This window comes from Amblyraja radiata, chromosome 29 (genome assembly GCF_010909765.2).
Source record: "Amblyraja radiata isolate CabotCenter1 chromosome 29, sAmbRad1.1.pri, whole genome shotgun sequence".
Classification (NCBI taxonomy): domain Eukaryota; kingdom Metazoa; phylum Chordata; class Chondrichthyes; order Rajiformes; family Rajidae; genus Amblyraja; species Amblyraja radiata.
In genome coordinates, this window is record NC_045984.1 from 12,429,884 (window position 1) to 12,454,419 (window position 24,536).

General features: G+C 44.8%; 2 protein-coding genes across 2 annotated transcripts in view; one reads left to right on the forward strand and one right to left on the reverse strand.

Moving 5' to 3' along the window:
- LOC116989316 (E3 ubiquitin-protein ligase Arkadia-like) overlaps positions 1 to 348 on the reverse strand; it is a 44,220-nt gene extending 43,872 nt beyond the window's left edge. Inside the window, exon 1 of the mRNA XM_033046567.1 lies at positions 1 to 348. The gene's annotated coding sequence lies outside the window, so the exon portion shown is untranslated.
- On the forward strand, positions 306 to 24,149 carry LOC116989317 (ras-related protein Rab-8A). Its single transcript, XM_033046569.1, has 8 exons — positions 306 to 627; positions 2,021 to 2,081; positions 8,192 to 8,252; positions 10,158 to 10,235; positions 13,737 to 13,826; positions 14,878 to 14,943; positions 16,855 to 16,905; positions 20,085 to 24,149. The coding sequence occupies exons 1-8, from the start codon at positions 333 to 335 to the stop codon at positions 20,172 to 20,174; spliced, it is 792 nt and encodes a 263-aa protein (XP_032902460.1). The 5' UTR covers positions 306 to 332; the 3' UTR covers positions 20,175 to 24,149.
- The last annotated feature ends 387 nt before the right edge of the window (positions 24,150 to 24,536 follow it).

The window sequence follows — 24,536 nt, forward strand, 5'->3', positions numbered from 1 at the left end:
CGCTCCCACCCCCGCGATCCGCCACGGCCCGGACTCCTCTCACTGTGACCTCACTTCCGGGCTGGCTGTCGGACACAAGGAGGAGCCGGCGGGAGGCAAGAGGTGTCGCGTCCGCATTCTGGGAGGACCGAGGCAGTCCTCCAGGCCCCCCTCACGTCCCATTCACACACCCCCTCCCCCGGGCGCGGAGCGTGCGTGTGGTGAACGCTGTGGCCGGGAGCGGGGGAAGCCCGCAACATGCCAGCCAACCGTGGGCAAAGCTGGGAGGTCGGGGTGTTCCTCGGCCGACACCACACGGCTCCGGCCGGAAACAGTTGTCAACCCGAAGGGGAATGCGGCAGCTGGCCAGCCCGCTGATTGACACCGGCAGCTGCCAATGGGCTGCGAGCAAGAAGGGCCCTTCCGGTCGGCGGGGGGGCGGGCCCTGCAACCGGAGGGCCAATGAGAGCGCGGCGACCGCGGCTTCCGGCGGAGCTGGGCGCGGGAGGCGGGTGGAGGCGGCCATGGCGAAGACCTACGACTATCTCTTCAAACTGCTGCTGATCGGGGACAGCGGCGTCGGCAAAACCTGCGTCCTCTTCCGCTTCTCCGAGGACGCGTTCAACACCACCTTCATCTCCACCATCGGTAGGGAAAGCGGCCGGATGGATGGGGCGCGGGGCCTGCGGCTGTTTCCGGGGTGCTGGGGCCCAGGGTGCAGCGATGGCCGGGGTGCGAAGGTCAGCGTCCGGGGCTCCCTTGAGAGCCGAGCCCGCGGGCAGCTGCTGCTCGGGTGGTTCGCGCCGATCCGCGGAGCCTTCGCTGATACTCGGGGGAGTTTGTCCCCGGTCCCCAGAGCTGCGGGCTCTCAGGCCGGGGATCAGCAAGGCAGGCGGAGGTGTTTCATGTTCTTAGCTTAGTCGTCACCAGGCGTTTCTTTCCTGACGACATCACTTCACCTTAACATAAATCCTCCCGCGGGGCAATTCACAGAAGCCAATTAACCTACAAACCTGCACATCTTTGGGATGTGAAGTACCCGGGAGGAAACCCACGCGTCATAGGGAGACCGTGTAAACTCCACGTTGGCTGCATCCGAGGTCAGATTGAACCGGGGTCGATGGAGTTGTGAGGTAGCTGCTTCACTGTCTGGGGGAGGAGGTGGCATTTAGTTAGGCTGCCCGGTTTATTGGGGTTATCCAGTGTTGCCTCCCTTCCGCATAATACAGGGATGATGGAGCGTGTCTTTTAGGTTCTCTGTAATGTCAGCATCAACAGGTTAGTGAACATCTGCTCTGTATTACCTCTGACAGTGATTAACTTGGCTTAAACCTGTCTACTTTATCTGCTTCACAAGATCGGGGAGCTTGTTGAGGATTTTTACCGTCCTAGTTTACAGGTATTTGAGCTCGGAAACGAGATCCAATCTGTCTTCAGACCATGTCACAGTATGTTACTGCCAAAATTGATTTTATTATAACTGGTTATCGTTTGGTAGTTTTAGTACATAGATTAATTAGAATTTACAATCACCATTCCTGCTACATACATTGTGATTATTAAGGAAGCACTGTGTTAAATCAGGAAAATTAACTTTTGGAGAGACTGTGGTGATGACATGTTGAAGACCACCTTTGAGCATTGGGGTATTGTGATATTTGTAAGACTTGCAGTATCTGTATCTATTTTTGTCACTTTTTTAAATATTTGGGGAACAGGGTAACTGAGATGGGCAAATTGGCAGTCACGGACAAGTTGGGATGAAGGGCCATATTCTGTGCTGTCCACCTCAATGACAAATTGTTTTGTAATAACATTCTGGTTTTACAGTACACTGTCTAAGTGGCACCTGAATTTAGGTGAAAAATTTAGGTTTTGGGGATTTATTTGAGTTTCCAGATGCAGAAGTTTGTTTGCAAATAGTGTGTAGCATGAAGCTGTAGATGAGAAAGATGTTGTAACAGGTATTATTCAATTTGGTGCAAATTGATAAATGTAACATTTTATTTAAAATTACTGAACTTGATTTCTTTCTTCTCAGGTATTGACTTTAAGATCAGAACGATTGAGTTGGACGGAAAGAAAATCAAACTGCAGATATGGTGAGGATGTGGTCTATTTTCACCAGGATCTGCTAAATTTTTGCTTTGCAATCATTGCACATAGAACATTTTAAAACATTGTAGTGTTCATCGGCTGTTTGATCAAATTCAATGTGGTTTTATTCAGTGAATGTTTTGCCTTTGGAGAAATTTTGATACTCTAGCTGTCAGTGAAACAATGTATTAAATTTGCAGTTTGAGGTAATTGATCTATCTTCCCACGTAAACGCTTGAAAAAAAAGTTTGCATTTATATGTGCCACCTGTTATATGTATAAAATACCACAGCGTTGAGATGAAGGAAATGGCATTTGAATTGTGGTTTTGTCTGAAATATGAGTGAGAGCACAATTTTAACAGTTTAAGTTAGTGATGCACAGCTGATTGAATTGGAGCTGATGAATTTTGATAACAGGATCCTTCAAGTGCCATGAGACTAACTCGGATCAGCAATCAATTGGAAGGGTCCCTTACCCATTGCTTTGCCATTGTGCCAGCACCTCTGGCGGGAAGTGGTGGGACAGGATACATTCAAGGATTATTGTTTAGTCTCTGAATCTAATTCAAAGTTGTACTTGGAATCAAATGAGCACAAGTCAGTAAGCTGCAGTGCAGACTGTAGGACTTGCCTGGTTTAGACATGAATCTCCTTGAAAAGTACTGAGTTTAGAAAGTGTGCCGCACAGTTTTGATGCAAATGTCTGTTGCTGTAATTTCCGAAATGACATTAGTGATAGGATATTGGAACAATCCAGTAGTTTTAAGTTCATCAATACTGAGTGGGGTTTTTATTTAATTCAAGAGTATTCAGTTTAAATTTCCTAGCTGTAATAATGGTGGGCGTTACTCTGAATCATTGGTTTTGGACTCTGAACTGCTGGTGCATAATTTGGCCAAGGAGCAGCAAGAAGTTGGAGACACGTAATGGAGATGGACAAAGGCTGATTTTATTGAAAGCAATGTATTCATTGTATGCTCAATTTTCATAGTTTGTTGCAGGACTGCATCTCTATAGCTCGCCACCATGATGTTACTGTGAGAACATAAGACGCCTTTTAATGCAGCTTCACATTTAAACGTGCTTCACACTGACTTTGTGTTTATGGTGTTCTGTTTGTAGAGCCAGTCGATTGGATTGAAAAGGGGAATCAGTGGGGCAAATGGAGGACATGAGATGCCTCTGGCAGATAAGCCAGAGGAGAATGTTAACAGCTTCTACATATACTAAGGGCAAAGAGGCAACTAGGAAGAGAATAAATATACTTAAATATCAAGGTGGTCCTCCATGTGGGGAGCTATGGGAGATGGGCTAGGCCTTAAATTAATATTTCTCCTCTATTTAATGTGGAGAAGGTCATATTGTAGTCTTGTAGGTCTGTGTCCAAGATGGCTGCCGTGAAGAGGGAGTGGACGCTGGCGCGATTTGGTTGCCGCTGCTCCCTCTTCACACTGTGTTTTTGATTTTCTGTTTTTGGATTGAATCCTGTTTTTAATTTGTGTCTCTGTGATGTCCTTATTGTTATATTCCGATTATATGTTTACTATGTAAGGTGTCCTTGAGATTTTGTATGAAAGGCGCCCATTAAATATAAAATTTATTATTATTATTATAAAACCTTGGGATTAAGGGAAATTAATAGTGATGACAAATCCAAAAAATAAAGATGAGGCGCTGACGGTCTTAAAGCATGCTGGGGTCAATAAATACTCTGGGCCTAATCAAGTTTAGTTTAGGGATACAGCACAGAAACAGGCCCTTCAGCCCACCGGGTCTGCGCCGACCAGCGATCCCCACACATTAACACTATCCTACAAACACTAGGGACGATTGTTACATTTACCAAGCCAATTTACCTACAGATGCTGCGCCTCTGTAATTTCTTCCCTGACTTCCCACAATACATCTTTGGAGTTATGTTATTATTTATTTATTTTGTATTTAACCTTTATTTAACCAGGATAAGTCTCATTGAGATTAAAAATCTCTTTTACAAGAGAGTCCTGGCCAAGACAGGCAGCAGCACAGTTCCACAGTTACAGACAATAATTTAAAAAAACAACAGAGAACATATAAATAGAGTCACAGTCAGATTCAAATTCAGCAGGGGTGTTAAAATTAACAGCAGACTCAGCAGAGCCTGGGCCTGGGTTAGGTTGAACATTCCCTGAAATCATATTTGTAAAACAAACAGACACAGTTAGAGACAGGAGGAGACGTGTGCTGCCATCTTGGATTTTTGCCACAGAAGATGTCGAGACGGTGCATGTTAGGTTATGTGTATGTTAGGTTATTGTGGGAAGTCAGGGAAGAAATTACAGAGGCCCAGCATCATTGTTAGCCAAGTGTAAGGCATCAAACTGCAGGGGACCACAGTAAATAAATAATTCCCTTTATTTAAGAGGGTCTGCAAGAACAAGCCAGTGAACTACTTGGTGTAGAGATTAACATAGTAATGGGGAAAGTTACTGGAGGGGATTCTGAGGGACAAGATCAATGTGTTTGGAGAGGCAAGGAATTAGGGAATTTTGGCATAGCTTTGTGTGTGGAAATCCTGTCTCAAATTTGAGAGTTTTTGAAGAGGTGTCAAAGAAGATTGATGAGAATGGACAATATCCTCGACAGGGTCCCACAAGGCACATTAATCCAGAAGGTTAGATTTTATAGGATTCGGCGTCAGAAGCCAATTAGATATGAAATTAGATGAGTGGTAAGTGCCAGAGGGTGGCAGTGGAGGGTTGATATTCAGTTTGTCGGCTTGTTACCAGTGGTGTGCTGCAGGGATCGGTGTTGAGTCCACTGTTGTTTGTAAGCTATATTTAATAAGTTGGCACGGTTAGTAAGTTTGTGGATCATACGTTTATGTGATAGGAGCAGAATTAGGCCCATCGTCTATCAAGTCTACCCTGCCATTCAATCGTGGCTGATCTATCTCTCCCTCCTAACCCCATTCTTTTGCCTTCTCCCCATAACTATGTAGCATAGTGAAGAGTTTCTGCGGTTACATGATCTAGGTGAACTGATGAAATGGGTCAAGTACTGGCAGATAGAATTTAACTCTGGCAAGTGCGAGGTGTTGTGTGTTGGTAAATTAAGCCAGGGCAGTACTTGCACGGTTACATGGTAGGATCCTGGAGAGTGTTTTTGAAAAGAGAGACCTCGTGGTACAGGTGCATAGTTCCCTGAAAGTGGAGATGCAAGTAGACAGGGTGGTGAAGCTTGCATTCATCAGTTAGAGCATTGAGTACAGGAGTTGGAACATCATGTTACAATGCTACATGTCATGAAGTATTATGTGTCGTTTTCCTTGCCCATCCCGGGATGTCATTAAGTTGGAAAGGGTGCTGAAAAGATTCACAAGGATGTTTCTGGGACTAAACAACTTGAGTTATCAGGGGAGGTTGGGAACTTTCTTCCCTGGAGCATAGGAGGTGGTATTAAACTTATTTAAAATCCTGAGGGGAATAGATATGGTTAGAGGAGTCAAAAACTAGAGGGCATATTTTAAGGTGAGAGGGAAAACATACAGGTAGACATAGATAGGGTAGAGTAGACAGTCAGAATTTCCCCCCAAGGGTGGAATTGTGACACTAGAGGGGATAGCTATAAGGTTGGAGAGAGAATGTTTATTGAAGATGTACGGGGCAAGTTTTTTCCTAAGTGGTGGGTGCCTGGAACGCATTGACAGGATTGGTGGTAGAGACAGATACGACAGATAAGAGGCTTTTGGATGGGCACATGGAAGTGCAGGGAATAGAGGGATATGGATATGGATATACAGGGCTCCCGCAACGGCGACTTCTCCCGCCCGAGTTGCGGGGTTGAAGAGCACCTGAGCGGGGCCTACATCACCGCCCCACGCGGCTTGGAATGGCGGCGGGAGTTTTGCGAGCGCACGCCGGGGGCTCTAACATCAAGAACCCGGTGTGCGGCCTTGCATCACCCGGCGTGGCTTAAATGGCCACGGGACAATCGCCATCGCCCGCCGGGGGCTTTGACTTTGACTCTGACATCGGGGGGGGGGGGGGGGGTGCCGGGGAGGGAAAAGTTTTTTTGGCCTTCCATCACAGCAATGTGATGGATGTTTATGTAAAATATGTTGTGTCTTGGGTCTATTTGTTTGTAATGTATGGCTGCAGAAACGGCATTTCGTTTGGACCTCAAGGGGTCCAAATGACAATAAATTGAATTGTATTGTATTGTATTGGATCATGTGAATGTAGATGAGATCAGTTTAACTTGGCATCGTGTTCGGCTCAGACTTTGTGGGTCGAAGGCACCATTCCTGTGTTTTACTGTTCTATGTAAAAAGGAGCTGAGAACAACTTTTAAAGAGAGGACGGTGGGTATATGGAACGAGCTGCCTGAGGCAGCAGCTTCTTCTTTCGTGCCCTTATGCTATATAGTGGCTCACCACTGCTGTACACATCGTTGCGCTATTGGAGTGTTAAGTGCAAGGTCAGCAGTAGTACATGGATTATCCAGCAATGAGCATTGCAGTAGGTGTTGCATTGTCTGGGTCCGTGTGCCACAGTCACAGGTTGTTGTACCCTCGATGTAGCCCCATTTGTGCATTGTCACCCTTGACCGCTCGACCCCGGTTCGCAGTTGGTTGAGACATCTCCAGTTGAGCCAGTGTTCATCAGCACCTGGTGGTAAGCGCTCTGCTGCTTGTATACCCATCTTGGTGGAAATAGGGGCAGCTGTAAAGATGGGTAGCATTAGTGTTTAAAATACATTTATACAGATAGATGGATAGTAAAGGCCTTGGTGGATATGAGTCATAGCTCAGGATATGACTAGCTTGGGTAAATATCAAGATCTGCATGGATGAGTTGGGCTGAAGGGCCTGCTTCCGTGCTGTATAACTCTTTCTATGGTTAGCTCAGGGGCTGGAGTTCTGCTTTGGTGAGCAAAGGTCTGAAATTATACGGTTGATTGAACTGATATGGCTACCACAAAGATTTCAGCTGAGCCTTGGCTGATAAGTTTCTGCTGAATTCTTTGTTGGATCACCTCACTGGTTATCAATGTGCAATGTACAAATTCTCTTAGTGACTGCATGTGTTTCTCTGCTCCAGTTTCCTCCCACAACACATGGTTGTCGGTAGGTTAATTGGCCATTATAGACATCCTCTAACCTGTAGTTAGTGCTGAAATCTGGGTGTAGTTGATGAGAAAGTGAGAGTGTAAATGGTTGCTTGATGATTTGTGTGGGCTAAAGGCCTTGTTGCCCTACCACATGAGAGCACAACCTTGCACTTGGGGATTGCTTTGGGTTTAAGCTTTCAACCCACTGTCATAAGATTAAACTACAATCTTCAGCCTTGATTTTGTAGAGGACAGAATCTTGGCCTTCCCAGTCTTCACTATCCAAGCTGCTTCATTTCTGCACAGTTAACAACTGAACAATAAAGCTATCTTTGTTTGTGGGTCTTCCATTAAGAATGGTAATTTGTATCATGTGACTTTGTTGGTGCTACTTGTCAATTAATTTGTTTGTTCTAAATAATCTTAATACAATTTATGCTCAAGGATTTTCTTGCATGTTACTTTCGGGTCCTTGGAGCAACCAAAAAAGCATCCATCCCAGAAATCTTGATTTAGAAATACAGCAAGGCAGGAGACTCTTCGGCCCACTAAGTCCATGTCACCATCAATCACCCGTTGACACTAATTCTGTTATCCGACTTGGGGCATTTCTTTTACTGAGGCCAATTAACCTACAAACCAGCACGTCTTTTGGATGTGGGTGGAAACTGGAGCACCTGGAGGAAACCCACACGGGCACAGGCAGAACGTTCAACCTCCACACAGACCGCACCCGTGGTCAGGATTGAACTCTGGCCACTGACGCTGTGAGGCAGCAGCTCTACTGGCTGCACTACTGTGCCCAATTGATGTGTGGGAAAGCAGCGGTGTTCCATGACACACCCTGCATGGTAGAGTTGTGGTAATGTAAACTAATGTGGCTTAATCAACAAAGTGCTTGATACTCGGAGAGCAATGGTTTTCTAGTTTAGACAAGAGAACGGGTTATGATCTAAATGTGATGAAGCATGACAGGAAAAGAAGAGCGTCAGATTCTAATTAAATCTCTTCAAATACCCTAGGGACACAGCTGGCCAAGAACGGTTTCGGACGATCACCACCGCGTACTATCGAGGTGCCATGGTAAGTCAATTTTACATCAGCTTCATAGAGTCATAGTATATTAACTGTCCTGAGTAAATGCAGCCGTAAAAAGTCGGCATTGTTTGCGATGGGAAGCTACTGTTTGCCATTTGTTGGAACAGGATTCCAACATTTTCGCCACCTCCAACGGGATCGCACTACTGGCCACATCTTCCCATCTCCACCCCTTTCTGCTTTCCACAGAGACCGTTCCTCCGAAACTACCTGGTCAATTTGACCTTTCCCACCCCCTCCCCGGGTACTTTGCCCAGCAACCGCAAGAGATACAACATCTGTCCCTTTACCTCCCCCCTCGACTCCATCTAAGAGCCCAAATAGACTTTCTCGGTGAGGCAGAGGTTCACTTGCACCTCCTCCAACCTCATCTACTGTATCCGCCGTTCCAGGTGTCATACTTCTCTACATCGGCGAGACCAAGCGCAGACTCGGCGATCGTTTCGCTGAACACCTCCCCTCAGTCCGTTCTAACCTCCTGATCTCCCGGTGGCCTAGCACTTCAACTCCCCATTCCCAATCTGACATTGTCAGAGTGAGTCCCAGCACAAATTGGAGGAACAGCACCTCTTATTTCGCTTGGGTAGGTTACACCCCAGTGGTTGGAACATTGACTTCTCTAACTTCAGATAGCCCTTGCTTTCTCTCTCCATCCCCTCCCCTTCCCAGTTCTCCCACCAGTCTTACAGTCTCTGACTACATTCTATCTTTGTCCCGCCCCCTCCCCTGACATCAGTCTGTAGAAGGGTCTCAACCCGAAAAGTCACCCATTCCATCTCTCCAGAGATGCTGCCTGACCCGCTGAGTTACTCCAGCATTTTGTGTGGATTCCCTCCACAATGCAGAAATGATGGGTTTTATGTTCATTGGGCTGTGCGTGAAGGAGTGCAAGCAATCGCTTGGGTAGATACCAGGAGGCTGAAGGTTTTGGCCTTCAGATACAAAGGAGAGACAGGAGTAAGCCATCCTATTCTTTTCTCTGTTCTGCCATTTCGCCAGGATGATCACGACTGATCTCTAACCTTAAAACCATTTCCATGCACTGACTATATTTCCCTCAATTGCTTTAATAATCTAAAATCTATGGAACTCCCTTTTGAATTTACTCAGCATCTGAGCCTTCATATCCCTCTTGGTTCTCAATGTCGTCTTGTCCTAGTTTTTCTAATTTTTATAAAACAAACAAACAAATTAGGATCAGGCATAGGCTATCCTGCTCTGTCACATAATAAGCCTATGTTTGATCTGCTGACAACCTTTAACCCCACGATCCCATTGAATCATAGTAATCGTTCATCCATATCAAGCACCCCTCAACTCCTGCCATGAAATTATTTATGGTCTTTGAGGAAGAGATTACCAAAGACTGACGAATACACATTTGCAACGAAGTGTGATACAATATGTACAAATACACATTTCCAGAACGTAGCCACAGATGTTCAAGGTGGTAAAGAAGGCATTTGGCATCATCCGATCATTGAGTACATGAGTTGGCCTGTTAAATTACAGTTGTACAAAAACGTTGCTTCAGCTGTACTTAGAGTATTATGTGCCGTTCCGGTCACTACACTCCAGGAAAGGTGAAATTAAGCTGGTCAACTAGAGAAAGGCCTATTTAAGCCTACACTCTGTTTTAGCCAGGCAATCATATCTACAGCAGTCTGTCACCTGCCTACCACAGCACAGGCTGTCATTTTCTGCAATAATCTTTGACGTGGCATCTTATCAAATGCCTTCTAGAAACCTTAAGTTTAGCACGTCCACCTGTATCCACAGCACATGTTACTTGTCAGTCACATTGTTTTTTATTAATGTGAGACCATAATGTGTATTAAAGTTTATGATTCTTCGTGTGGTGAAGAGTTTCACACTTTGTTTCTATTGCAGGGTATCATGTTAGTGTACGACATCACCAACGAGAAGTCCTTTGACAACATCAAGAATTGGATCCGGAATATCGAGGAGGTATGTGTTGCCGGTCTATTAGGCTTCCAATTGGACAGATGACACCATTGTCCATACTGGCAATTGTGAGAAGACGTGGTTTTAATTCCTGTTATTTTTGAAGAGTGTAATCCGGGCAAGGAGTTTGGTGCTTTAAGAGTGCAGTGTACTTCCTCACAGATCCAATATAAAGTTGCCGCCTCAGTCAATGTAATACAATAGCCGATGTCTCCAACTGGGTACAAAATTGGTTTGGTGGAAGGAATCGGAGGGTGATTGTGGAGGGTTGTTTTTCAGTGTGTGGAGGCTTGTGAGCAGTGGTGTGTGCAAGATCAGTGCTGAGTTCCCTGTTGTTTGTCATGTATATCAATTTGGTTGAGAATGCAAGTGCCAAAATTAGTCAGTTTGTAGATGACACCAAATTTGGTGGCATGGTGGATAGTGAAGAAGATTGTACATGGTTATAACAGGATTTCTCAACTAGAAAACTAGGCAAAGGAATGGCAGATGAGATTTAGTTCAGAGAGGTGTGAAGAATTTTGGGAAGTTCAACCAGGGCAGGGCTTGTACAGCAAATGCCAGGATCCTGGAGAATGGTGTAGAACAGAGCCATCTGAGGGAGCAAGTACATTATTGTTGAGAAAGTAGCATCACAGGTCGGCAAGTTGGCGACAAGGGCCTCCAGCATACTTGCCATCATGAGTCGGGGTACAAGAGTCGGTATGTCAAGTTACAGCTGTGCAAGCCATTGGTGAGAACATACCTTAAATATAGTGGACAATTCTGGTTGTCACACAGTAGGAAATATGGGATTATGCCAAAGTGGGTGCAGGAAAGATTCACAGGGATGTTGCCAGGACTGGAGGGCTCAAGTTACAAGGTGAGATTGGACAGGCTGAGACTTTTCCTTGAGGCAAAGGTAGAGCACACCATTCGAAGCACGTTGTTTCTAACTTTTCCCTCTGTTCAGTTGTGTTCAGAGGTGGTTCTCGGTTGACAGTGCCATTTTCTTTACCCAAAGTGGCATGCCCCACCCCTAATCTTGGATACTTAGAAAATTACGAAAACTATTGTATAATTGAAAGCTATACTGGGGATTGGCACTCCTTAATGGTTCAATGAGGTGAAAGGATTGTCTCAGCAGACCTAATAGCCAAACAGCTATCGGAGGTTTGAAATTAGTTTACAATCTCCGGTAATTGAAGTCAACACGTGAAGCCTCTGCTGCTAACTAATGCAAAAACTCTGCTGTTGCACAAGGCTGATGCCACAAAGTTTACTCTTTGACATTTGAAATAGCTCCTGTTGATAACACACCTAACAGAATACAACAGCCAAGGTCAAAATAGGTGCAAAACAATCCTTATCTGGAGTAAATATCATTCTGGCAGATTGCTTTGTGTAAATCTGTCTGTAAAATTAATGTCATTTATCCAGTAAATAATTCAGATGTGACGTCCATAAATGTTTCTTTGTTCCAGTTATGCTATTGACTAGATATCTATATTCAAATGCTCCGACATCCTGTGCAGGTGGGTGCAGGGCAACATATTCAAAGCAACAATTTAAAACCATTTCCTTTGCAACCACATTTTCAATGGGTAGAAACTAAATTACCCGCAGTGTCTGGCCAGATTAAGGGGAAGCGCAGCGTAGAGCTGCTCCCTTAAGGGCCTGTCCCACGAGCATGCGGCAAGCGCGACCTAACGTGGTTGCTTGAGCCGTACGGCCTAGCGGGGCCGGTCCCACTTCGATCGCCTGAGACGTATGGAGTTGTGCGGAGCTGGTCCCGACATCGCGCGGGGCTCTGAAAAACTGACCGTGTTCAAAAATTCTGCGCGGCAACGGCCTGCCGGCCCGCAGCCGCCTCGACGGACGTGCGCAGCGTCTCTACACCATACGTCACTTCGCTCGAACTTCACGTCACTCGCTCGGCCCCCGCTTCCGGTTTGTTCGCGCTCGCCGCATGCAGGCGCATGCTGGTGGGACCGGCCCTGTACGGGGATCACTCGGCCCCCACTTCCGGTTTGGTCGCGCTTGCCGCATGCAGGTCGCATGCTTGTGGGACAGGCCCTTTACAGTTCCAGTCACCTGGGTTCAACCCTGACTTCCAGTGCTGCCTGGGTGGAGTTTGCATGTTCTTCCTGTGACTATCGGTTTGCTCCCAATTTCCTCACAAAAATCCAAAAAATGCACAGTTGGTAAATTAATTGTCCACACTAAATTGCCCCTAGTGAGTGGTAGAATCTGGGAGCGGTTTGGTTTGAATAAAAAATTATTTAAGTGGAAGCTCGTGGTTTTGGGCTGAAAGGCTTACTTCCTTGCTGAAGGACTCAATGACTGATAGATCAAGCAGGTTACAGCGTAGATGTGTGCCTGCAGATCATACTTTGTCCATGGTACACAAAATTGCTGGGGGAACTCAGCGGGTGCAGCAGCATCTATGGAGCGAAGGAAATAGGCGACGTTTCGGGCCGAAACCCTTCTAAACCTGGTGACTGGCAGGTGCTCTTGCGTTAAACTCATCTCTTTGGGAATCTGCAGCCTGTGCTAACTTGAACACTTTGCATGATAACTGGGCACCATATTTGATAATTTCAATGTTAATCTGTAAATCCCTCCATTCTTGTGTGAAAGATGAAAACCCACTGGGAAGCTTGAGTAATATTTTAGGAGTTATGTTAGATGGTACTCCAGTGGAAAAAGCTTAGAAATATTAGGAAAGGTTGGGATGACTTGCTCAGATTTTCTTTTAGAGGCGAGTGATTTGTCGAGATCCCCTTTTCAAAAACGAAATAATTTGGCCATTTGAAACTGCCATCGAACATCTATTCAACAAAAATTATTTGGAGTCAAATACTCTGGACCACTCACACCCCAGACATTCTCTCTTCTCAACACTCCTGTCAGGCAGAAGATATAAAAGCTTGAAAGCATATACCACCAGATACTAGAACAGTTTCTTCCCCACTCTCATCAGACTCTTGAATGGATCTCTCATACACTAAAGATGTCGTCCTGATTTCCCAATCTTATTGAGGCCCTTGTTTTTTTTCCCTTTGCTTTCTATGTCATTGTAGCACTATTCTGCACTGTTTCCTTTCTCTCTTTGCACTAGCCGTTGTACTCTTATGGTTTGGTTATACTGTTGTGTATGGTGAGATTTGTCTGGATAGTATGCAAAACAAGGGTTTATTGCTGCAGAAAAAGAACACAGTCAGCGGGTCAGGCAGCCGCCCTGGAGAACGTGGAGAAGTGATGTTTCAGGTCCCGGCCCTTCTTCAGATTCATTGCTAGCAACTAATTTCAGATTTTTTGCTGCATCTCTCTACATGGGGCAAAAATAAACAAATAACAAAATATAAACTTTTGGAGTAAAATAATGTAATGTTACTGTGGGGTAATGGAGTCATTGGATAACTCAGAGGTTTTGGGTGTTGGACTGTGCTGGTAGTCAGAGAGTACAGTTAATTTAGCCATGACCTTTTCATTTTAAGTTCTCGTCTTTGTTTTGTATCGTAGCATGCCTCCGCAGATGTGGAGAAAATGATCCTTGGAAACAAGTGTGATGTCAATGAAAAACGACAAGTCAGCAAAGAACGTGGAGAGAAGGTACGAATTTTGGAACTTGAGCCAATGCTGCCTTGCTATGGGAAGCGATAATGTCAATAATAATGTGTTTAGTACTGCTGTCAATAAGCCAGAGTATCGTGTTTAATGTGTTGCCCATGCTGAAAGATATTTGACTACATGATTATCCTAGCGTGGTCAGAATGTTCTCCCGTGAAATAAATTGTTTAGTTTAGAGATACAGCGTGGAAACGGGCCCTTTGGCCCACCGTGTCCGCACCGACCAGCGATCCCCGCACATTAACACTATCCTACACACACTAGGAACAATTTGCACATACACCAAGCCAGTTAACCTACATACCTGTATGTCTGGAGTATGAGAGTAAACCGAAGATCTCGGAGAAATCCCTTACGGTCACGAGGAGAACGTACAAACTCCGTACAGACAGCACCTGTAGTCAGGATTGACCCCAGGTCTCCGGCGCTGCAAGTGCTGTAAGGCAACAACTCTACTGCTGCACCACCGTGGCCGCACAAATCTTAACATTCCCCTAATATCTCTGTAACCTCCAGATATGGACTGAGGAAAATCTAGACCACAAATACATTTTTAATTTGTTTTATTCCGTATCTGATTACCAAATCAAATGGCAATTATGATCAGATTAATTTTTATTTTAACAAGTACTATTTGTCATCTGCACTCAACATCGAAATAAAGGGCATTAGCAGATGTGGTCGTGTTGCAGGAGTTTGCTTTTCTTTTGTTTTTTCCCCCACTTGCACTTTTCCAAACTGTCAATGGCGACTCTTGGCAGTTCTTAATGGTAAATGTGGAACTCCCTCAGTTTCCAACATTGCTGTTTGCAGGGAACTGAAGGGCAACCACACCGTTCCATTCACACCTCTGCAGAGGAGGCAACCAAGCAGCCAGTTGTGGGTTCTCGCTCACACCCACACACCTTCCCCTTACTCAGGCAATCGTAAGAAAGTTTGCCCCCTTTTCGCACACTCTTCTCCCCCACCCTCTCTCTATTTCTCACTTCATTGTTCCATTCTGTAGGTCATTTTGTTTTCTTTTTTTTTCCAGTTAGCCAATGACTATGGAATTAAATTCATGGAAACCAGCGCAAAAGCAAATATAAATGTGGAGAATGTAAGTATTAATCATTGTCTGGTCATTTCCTGTATTGTGTTTCTAATGGAAAACACTTGCTACCATAGATGGGTAAACTCTGGTCCAATAATCATTATATTTCCTAAGTTCAGTAATCTCATGCCTGCTTTGTTGCCTGTCCAAATAATGTTGACTTTAGATTACTTTTAAGTGTAGACTTCTTAAAAGGAAGAAACCGGATGTGGAATAGCATTGAATCCACTGGAATTCAATGCTATTGTTACCTTGAAACGTTACTTTAAGTTTCAAGGTAACAATTCCATCTCCTGCAGCCATAAAACGTGTAGACAAACAGGCACAAATGTGGATTGGTTTGGCAATTCTTAATGGTAAATGTGGAACTCCCTCAGTTTCCGACATTGCTGTTTGCAAGGAACTGAAGGGTAACCACACCGTTCCATTCACACCTCTGCAGAGGAGGCAACCAAGCAGCCAGTTGTGGGTTCTCACTGACACCCACACACCTTCCCCTTTCTCAGGCAATCGTAAGAAAGTTTCAGTTCTTTCTTTAGTTCTTCATTTGTGTCTTCATATACAGGATGTCAGCATGGTTGACAAACCCAGCATATCTGCCCTATTTCTACTTGCCCACATTTCCTTCAAATGTAATTCTAATTAGTCATTGTGGCAACACATTTAAGTCCTAAGGGTTTTTTTTCCAACAAACCACACCTGAAGGGTTAGGGTTTATTTGGTTTAGTTCCCATCCACCCTGATGTTAAACTCCAGACAATATACTGAGCACCAACAGTTCAGCGGGATGCTGTGTAGGGGAGCTGGGTCATAAAAGCTGGACTTTGCTTTAATTATAAAACTGGGAGATAATAACTAATTGGAGATGTTCCAGGTGTCTTTTAACAGTATTAGCGACTTTAAAGAGCAGGGAGAGAAGAGAGTTGTAGAATTTTCGGGTGTACCACCCTGCAAGAGGGTAGTCCGCTCCACTATGCAGCCCTGATCTGGAGCAAAAGGTTACTCCTATTTCCTGACTTTTGCAGATTGAAAATTATCTGCGCACAGATTGCTAGCAACTAGGCAGCTCCATTTTATATTGGGCTGAAATGTATTATCTTTCCTGTCTAGAATTTTTATAACTCCATGTCTACCTTCAGTCAAAAATAAAATCAACAATTTTATTAATTTCTTCTTACAACTTACTATCCAGCCTTGGCGACTTCCTTATAAATGTCATCATCGTTCTCTGATGCTATCATGAACTTCCATATTGTACTGATCAGAGTGCCGCTACTGTAGCTCTGGCTTAACTAGTGTTTTATACAGATCTAGCTTGATTTGTTGCCCATCTCTCCAGAGTGAGCAATGCTCTCCAAATTCCAACAACTCTCTGTGGGGGGGGGGAACAATTCCATCTCAGATCCCCTCTAAACCTCCTACCCTCTCACTTTAGTGTGAAGCTAGAGGTGAGGTGCAGTGTGTTGAGTGGAGGGAAGGGGGCAGTAGAGGATGAGGAATGTGACTTGCTGGTTTCGAGCATGGGTTGACTGTGTGCCAGAAGCTGTAATGTAGATGATCAAATGTAATTTGCAAAGACCGCTGTGGTCAACATTAGCTTGTTAGAGCCAAACAAATGCTGTGGTCAACATTAGCTTGTTAGAGCCAAACCAAACTGGATATGTGCAGTATTTGCAGCTGGGATCTAGAGAAACATGGACCTGGCCACACAGAAAGGAGACATGAGGACAAGCATTGTAGGCCATTGTCATGGAGTAGGGAAAGTTATGGACATACTCTCTGCACTCTGTGTGCAGAGGGATGTTTTGTATTAAATCTACAGCACCACTACTACCAGCACGCTGCTGTGTTGCACTCTTCTTGATTTGCTCTCTTTCTAAATGGAGAATTGACCATTCTGATTGTTTCCTGTTTCAGGCATTTTTTACACTCGCCAGGGACATAAAAACAAAAATGGACAAGAAGCTGGTAAGTGTCTTTTGCTTCCAGTGTATTCCCCTTCTGTGCAAGATTCCATCTTTCCATCGTGGGGATGTTTGTTGAGGATTACACAATGCTCATTTTAATTTGCTGTTCCTCGTCAAATGAAGCAACCCACACTTAGAACTAGTGTGAACGAGTGATCGATGGTCACCATGGAATCAGTGGGCCGAAGGGCCTGTTTCCACATTGTATCTATAAACTAAACTAAACATGATCAGGTAACCTTCCTACTGAAGCTGCAACAGCAGACAATGTACATGTTAAGCAACCAGATAATGTGCAATAGACAGAGCTCCACAACCAGAGGGTCAGGTCATAGCACTGTAGATCTGTCCAGATCAATTGAGTGGGTGGCAAATAATCAGATGACTGCCATCTCCAAAAGGAGAACAAAATCACCCACCCTAGATATTCTCCGACATTACCACTGATGCATCCTGAACTGAAAACATTTGCCGATCATTACTAACTAGAAATTAAATTGGTCAAACCCGATAGCTAGTACAGCTGTCAGAAGGGGCCAGATACTAGGTTTCTTTCATTAAACGGAGGGCTTCCTCTCACCCCAATATCTTTCAGGAAAAATGAACCGCGTGTTGAATCCACTCTGCCTGTCTAAATGAGTGCATTTCTAACAATATCACAAAGTTTCACACCTTTCAGGATAGAGCAGCCTGTTTGCCCGACACCTGTTTGACCATAATGAACTTTGATGGCTTCATTCACAGGGGCTATAGAGTGCACCAGCAAAATGCGCTGCAATTCATGACTACCGCCAAGGAAGCACAGCAAACACTTTAAGCCACACACTGCCCTGACTTGGAAAGATATCAATAGTCTTCCTTGGTCAATGTGTCCAAATCCTGTAGCTCCGTACCTTATAGCACTGTGGGAGAACAGTCTTGAGTGAGACTGTTGCAGTCCAGGGAAGGGCCTAGCACCTCTCCAAAGCCGAAAGCACATGCATAATGAATTCTGGCTTTGCCAGTGATCTAATAGAAATGAATGGAAAGACACCACAGCCCCAAGTCAGTGTCGGGTGTTGGGGCATTTGACCAGAGGTTTACTGAGGTCAAGTGAGGAGCCATAATGAATGAAAGAGAAGGGGTTTATTAACTCCACAGTGGAGAGGGAGGCTTGGAGCCCCTGGGAGGGTTTTTAGTTCCAAGTAGACAATGTTGCTGCCTCTTTTGTACAGGTGATGTTAGTTGCTTGGAGTCTAATTCCTGCAGTCACATCAAACATTCAGTTGATATCACTTGCACAACGTCTTTGTGTACAGGGCCTGTGTGAAAGCTGTACCAGTTCGAACACAGATGGTCACTGACTGCTTTGCTGTTAAAGGGCCCAATACTACAGGGCTATCCTTGTGTCATGAGACAATCTTTAATTTTCACGGTCACTGATTGTTGTGCAATCCTTGATGGCTCCAAGCACAGTCCAACACTTACCTACTCACACATGATCGGCGCCCCTCTGTCATAGCAGTTTGTTTTTTCTCGGCAACCCCTCATCCCTTGCCCTTCTATTACAACGATCCCTCTTCAGTTCAGATTCCCTGATCTTCCCTGTGTCGGAAAGAACTGCAGATGCTGCTTTAAATCAAAGGTAGACACAACATGCTTGAGTAACTCAGCTGGACAGGCAGCATCTCTGAAGGGAAGGAATGGGTGACGTTTTGGGACGAGACCCTTCTTCAGACCGATATCAGGGGAGTGGGTGGGGCAGAGATAAGATGTAGTCGGAGACAGTAAGACAGTCAATATTCATACCGCTGGGGTGTAAAATACCCAAGCAAAATATGAGGTGCAGTTCCTCCAATTTGCACTGGGCCTCACTCTGACAATGGAGGAGGCCCTGGACAGAAAGGTCATATTGGGAATGGGAGGGGGGGTTAAAGTGCTGAGCAACCGGGGGATCAGGTAGGTTAAGACGAACGGAGGTGCTCAGCGAAACGATCGCCGAGCCTGCGCTTGGTCTCGCCAATGTACAGTAGTTGACACCTGGAACAGCAGATGCAGTAGATGAAGTTGGAGGAGGTGCGTGAACCTCTGTCTCACCTGAAAGGTAAAGGACAGGTGTTGCATCTCTTGTGGTTGCAGGGGAAAGTACCTGGGTGGGTGGGAAACATAGAAACATAGAAAATAGGTGCAGAAGTAGGCCATTCGTGCAGGAAAATAGGTGCAGGAGTAGGGACGAGTTGACCAGGGAGTTGCGGAGGGAACGGTCTCTGCAGAAAGGGGTGGAAATGGGAAGATGTGGCCAGTAGTGGGATCCCGTTGGAGGTGTCAAAAATGTTGAAGGATGATATGCTGTATACAACGGCTGATGAGGTGGAAGGCGAGGACAAGAGGGACTCTGTCCTTGTTACGAATGGGGGGAGGGGAAGCAAGAGTGGAGCTGTGGGATATCGAGGAGACCCTAGTGAGAGCCTCATCTATAATGGTAATATACTATATGATGGTAATATCCTGATATAATATACCCTGATCTTCCCTCCTGGCACTGGAGCGAAGACCTGCTCTACCACAAGTTAAATATAAAGCCACTTCTTCCCATTTAGTGCCCAAGCTGCTGGCTGCCATCGGTCAGATATGGCTCCAGGTCCAGATTTAGTATCTCTGGACAAGAGAGGGGGAAAGTCACATCTGTCATTGATGGGGCCAAGGCAATGAAGGATGGGCAAGAGGCCAGAAAGGGAGAAGTGAAGTGGTGTGGGGAGAGGGTTTGCAGAGGCACAGGAGGCTGCAGACGCCAAGTGACAGGGTTTTGGTGCAAAAGGAGGTTATCAAGGTTGGGCTGCTGAGAGAGAGAGAGAGAGAGAGAGAGATGCTGTTTGAGTTGGATTGTGACACATGCAAGTAATTTTTTTTAATGAAAAAAAGGCAGTATCGGAGTAACTCAGTGGGTCAGGCAGCATCTCTGGAGAATATGGAAAAGTGACATTTTGTTTCGGGACCCTTCTTCAGACCAGATGCTGCCTGAGTTCTTCCGACACTTTGTTTTTACTCATAGTTTTATCAAAATGTTACCGATGCTTTCTTCCTCTGAAGAAGGGTCCTTGTTTCTAAAGGTTTTTAAACAATTGCCTTAAAAGCTGAATGTTTTGCTTTGATGGGATGCAACATGTCTGCTTTGGCTAAACTCCTTTTCATTTTGTGTAGGAGGGTAACAGTCCACAAGGTAGCACCCAAGGAGTGCGGATCACCTCAGAACAGAAAAAGAGCAGCTTCTTCCGTTGTCTCCTCCTGTGACGAACTCTGCCTTCGAAAGGTCCAAGCACCTGCAGACTTGAAGTGGAATGTGCTAGCACTGTGCTTTTCCTGTACAGATGGACACTTCCTTCGGACAAGCCCTGTTGTGCTGACAAAGACTTGCAGTGACCAAGCAGCTGAGGTTTTTGGCTTTTAGGACCTGTCCGACGATGATTACCTCAGTAATGGAAACGTGCACGTCAGAATCTTCTGATGGGAATCCCTCCATTTTACTGATTTCCAATCTGTTGGGGTGTAATTTGTTTGAAATTCCAGCAAATCCTCCTTCCTCTGCTTTCCCTGTTTTGTTTCTCCCCGCAGATCTTGTGTTGTGGAGGTGCTTTCACCATTGGAGTCTTTCCCAGTTTCAGCAGCCCAGTGACCTCATTGTGCAATAAGGTGCTGCGGCTGTTGATGCTTTACGTGTCACTCTCCTTACACGTCGCTCGCCTGGGAGGGCTTTGTCTGCTTTCTGCCAGTGTATCATGTCTGTATCTCGATGGATGTGGTGATTAAGAAGGATAGAGTAGCCCCAATGTTAGTTGTCAGACTTGCAGCCAGGTATATCTGTTCCCTTGATGGCCATGGTGTTGAATACCACCCAGTTTCTCACTCTCCCTTTCACATCTATTGGCTTTTCCCGTGTTTAGTTTTTCAGCAAGATGCAGTATGTTGCAACAGCTGCTGCATCTCTGACAGGTTCAATTTGAGTGTTACCAACAGACAATTTGTCTCGAAGCACTGAACAAAAACTGGATTTCAGATAGATTTTTTTTATTGGTAGCGCAGTGTTTACTATGGCCATGCTACACATCAACGCCTCTGTTTTTCCAGGGGTTCAAAGGCAAAGAGCCAGAAATCTACCAAACCCAACCTTTCTGAGCCATGACTGCCTGTAACCATGGTGTTTTGATGTTATCCCTGCAAATGGCTCCAGTTATTGTAGGTTCTATATTTCGCGGACCATCGGGGGGGGGGGGGGGGGGGGGGGGGGGGTTGTGCAGAGAATGTAGCAGTGGTCGAAGCCAAAGAGTTTAAGGGAGGAGCAGAAGGCGGTGAAGGGAGGATCGGTAGGAGATGGTGGGAGGGCATTATGGAATGAAACAAACCCCTCTCCCCACCACCATCCCAGCCCCTGACAACAGCTGAGGTGCATCATCCGTTCACTTATTTGTAGCCTTATTCATCAGCCATTACTTTGTTTCACCACTGTTGGAGTCCTGCTGAATTATTTTGTGAAAACCATGTGAACGCTGATGCTTGGAGCCACAGATTGGCACGGGTGCTGTGCAGTGGTTGCAAGAAGTGTACGAGGGTTTAGTCACTCTTAGTTCACGGGCTGCCAGTGTCAGCAGTTTAGCAGATTTGGCGGTTAATGCACTGTGGGCAGGTCCTATTAATAAAGTTCATTCATAATTCTGGAACCTGAGTGTTGACATAGTAAAATTCTCTCAGGGAGATGAATTGCACTTTCAGTTGAAAAGGTGTCAACTTTGTAATGTTTGAATGTGGAACATGAAACTTGTGATAAGGGGTATACCAGGCGGTATGTGTCTTGTCTGCTGTGCTAGAAATCCCCAAGCCAGGCTCTGTTGTAACTATCACTGTATAAATTAGTAAGTTGTACCAAAGTGTACTGATGAGACCATTGGTGTAGGTCTTTTTTTAGGTGTGGTAATGTTTTGGTTCAAAACCAGAGAGTAGCTGTGATGCTGATAATTTTAGTTTCTGGACTATTATATAGAAAAAGAGTGAAGGAAACAGTTACTCTTCTGACCAACATTCCAACCATTCCCTCCTCATTTCCATTCTCACCCAATCCCCCATTAACAATGATCAAGGAGATGAGTCTCAGACCAAAATGGAAAACTGCAAAGTGAAGAACAAGTGAATATTCGGAAATCTGAACCAAGTACCTGTTCTTGAATGCTGAAGGTTGCAGACCTGCACTTCAAGTGGACAACAATAATGGAAAATGGAGCACAGGTGGCCAAACATTAATAATAAGTAGATGGTTATGGGCAGTGATAACTGCTCAATATATATATATATATAGCAGGTTGGTTCAACAGATGCTGCATTTGGTCAGACCCAGAATATCCTTTCCTTTTAAAGTTTACTGAGCGCTTTGTGCAGCTTGATAAATGAAGGAGCGAAAGCACGCGCCCTAAATCTAAAACAGAGAAGCTATGCCATTGTTTAAAAAGCTGACCTTGTGCAAATCATGTCATCTGTTTAGATGTCTAAACTGATTACCTCGCCAGAGTTTTCCTACCTGCACATCTCTAAATATCCCCTTCTGCCCAGTCACGAAAAGACTTTCCGGTTTCCTTGTTCCAAATCGGGAGGATTGAAGCTGAATGTGACAGTCTGTGGTTAATGTGAATCCAGACCACACCATCAATCCTTGGATCACTGGGGGGGTGGAAAGAGGACGATTACACTCTTCCAGAGTTGTCGGCTGCTGCTGCCTAACGATTTGCAAGTGGAACCCCTTCTCCCATGACTGCATTCTTTGTATTGGCCCCAATCATTCTCATCATTCCTCAATCCGGTTTGATGGCCACGGATTCCAGTAGTTTCGATCCATTAGTTTACCCACTTCTTGGATATGACCTGCCATTTTCAGGCTGAAAGCAGCCACTTTCACTGGAGCCCATCTATCCTGTTCTGCTGAAATGATTTTTGTTTTGAGTTGTTAGAAAGAAATGTAATTTTTTGTCGTATGTCATGTGTTTTTTTTCCTCCCACAGAATCCCTTAAAATCCCAGTGTTGATTACATCAGGGTTGATTGTTCCTTGTAATTTGCTTTTGATTGTCCAAGTTGACTGGCATTGTATTAGATTAGATTAACAGCCTGCCACATCCCACTGTAATAATATAAATCTGTTCCCGTTGGGATGCCACTCTCACCTTGCAGCTACACCTGGAATGCAATATACTAGCCAGTCCCAATTATTTGAGTCGGCTTTAATTATTTTGGGAAGCATACCTGGATCATAATGGAAACAGCTTGGGAGTTGTTTAACTGACAACCCTGAACGATGCTTCTCAGATGACCCAGCCTCCGTGACCAGGGTTCTAATAACGTTTTGCTCCATTTAAAGCTAATAACATCTTTTGGTGTTTCAAAGGAACATATCTGTATCTTCTCGTTGAAAATGGTTCAAATACCTGAACAAATTTGTATTGGTTCCTTGCTGCCAGTGTTGGCCACTGAATAGCAACACTGGTCTTTGCTGACGGATGAGTGATCTTCCCTGACATTGTCACTCATCCAAAAAGTAGGAAGGATTGTCACCTTGTTAGCAGCGACAACATTAGCGCTGCCACTGAACCCTTTGTCATTTTCACCTGTGTCTTGAAAGTCACAAAGTTAAATAGCTCGCTGGGTGGCACGTCTAATTAAATTAATCGGGCCGCTTTATTCCAACCATTAAGAAGTGACCAGTGTTAAAAGGCCGTTCTGTTCCATTAAACTGAGTTCTGTAAACATTCCACGCTTTTGCTTGTACAGGGCACTGTTCTGGCCTAATGTTGGTGACGCTGCTGAATGTGGTGCATAAATACCTGATATATGAGGAGTGTGTCACGTTGAGCACAGTATGAGCTAACAGCACAGTACATAGCCTATTGCTTTTTAAACTGCCCCCATTGTCAGTTTGTACTATCCTTGCTATAACAGTATTGTACAAAGAATGCCAGTGATATGGGAGGAAAATATTTTGTCAACAGTTCAACCTCATTGACCTTGATGTAATCGTTCAAACATTATGTGCAAAAGTCTCCAGGATTCAATTGGTTCGAAGGGATGGGCATAGCATTGTTTCAGGTGACCATGTAAATAGCTTTACATAAAAAAAAGGACCTACTTTATAATTGTTCTGTACATGCCGATGTTACTGGATTTATAGACACAAGTGGAGTTTTAATGAGATTAAAAATGTGAGTCCTTTAAAAAGCGAATTCATTAATCACTCGTCCTGTTGCCGTTTTTAATGTCAACTTTTTCACATTTGTAGACCTGCTCGTATCAAAGTCATCGGAAGAGTCCTCAAGAAGTTGGAAGGTTCTTGGCTCCTTGTGAAGGATTGGTCTGAGATTTGCACTATGACTGGACTTTATCCCCTCAACCAGTTTCCAGGAAACCCCCATGTTTCCTGGGTGCCCACCCCAGGGTGTCGGGGGTTATGGGTAGAAGGCAAGAGATTGGGGTTGAGTGGAAAAGATAGATCGGCCATGATTAAATGGCGGAGTAGACTTGATAGGCCAAATGGCCTAATTCTGCTCTTGGAACTTATGAACACCAATCAAAATTTGAATTCTTTATTTGCAAATAATTTTGTTTTATTCTTAGAGAT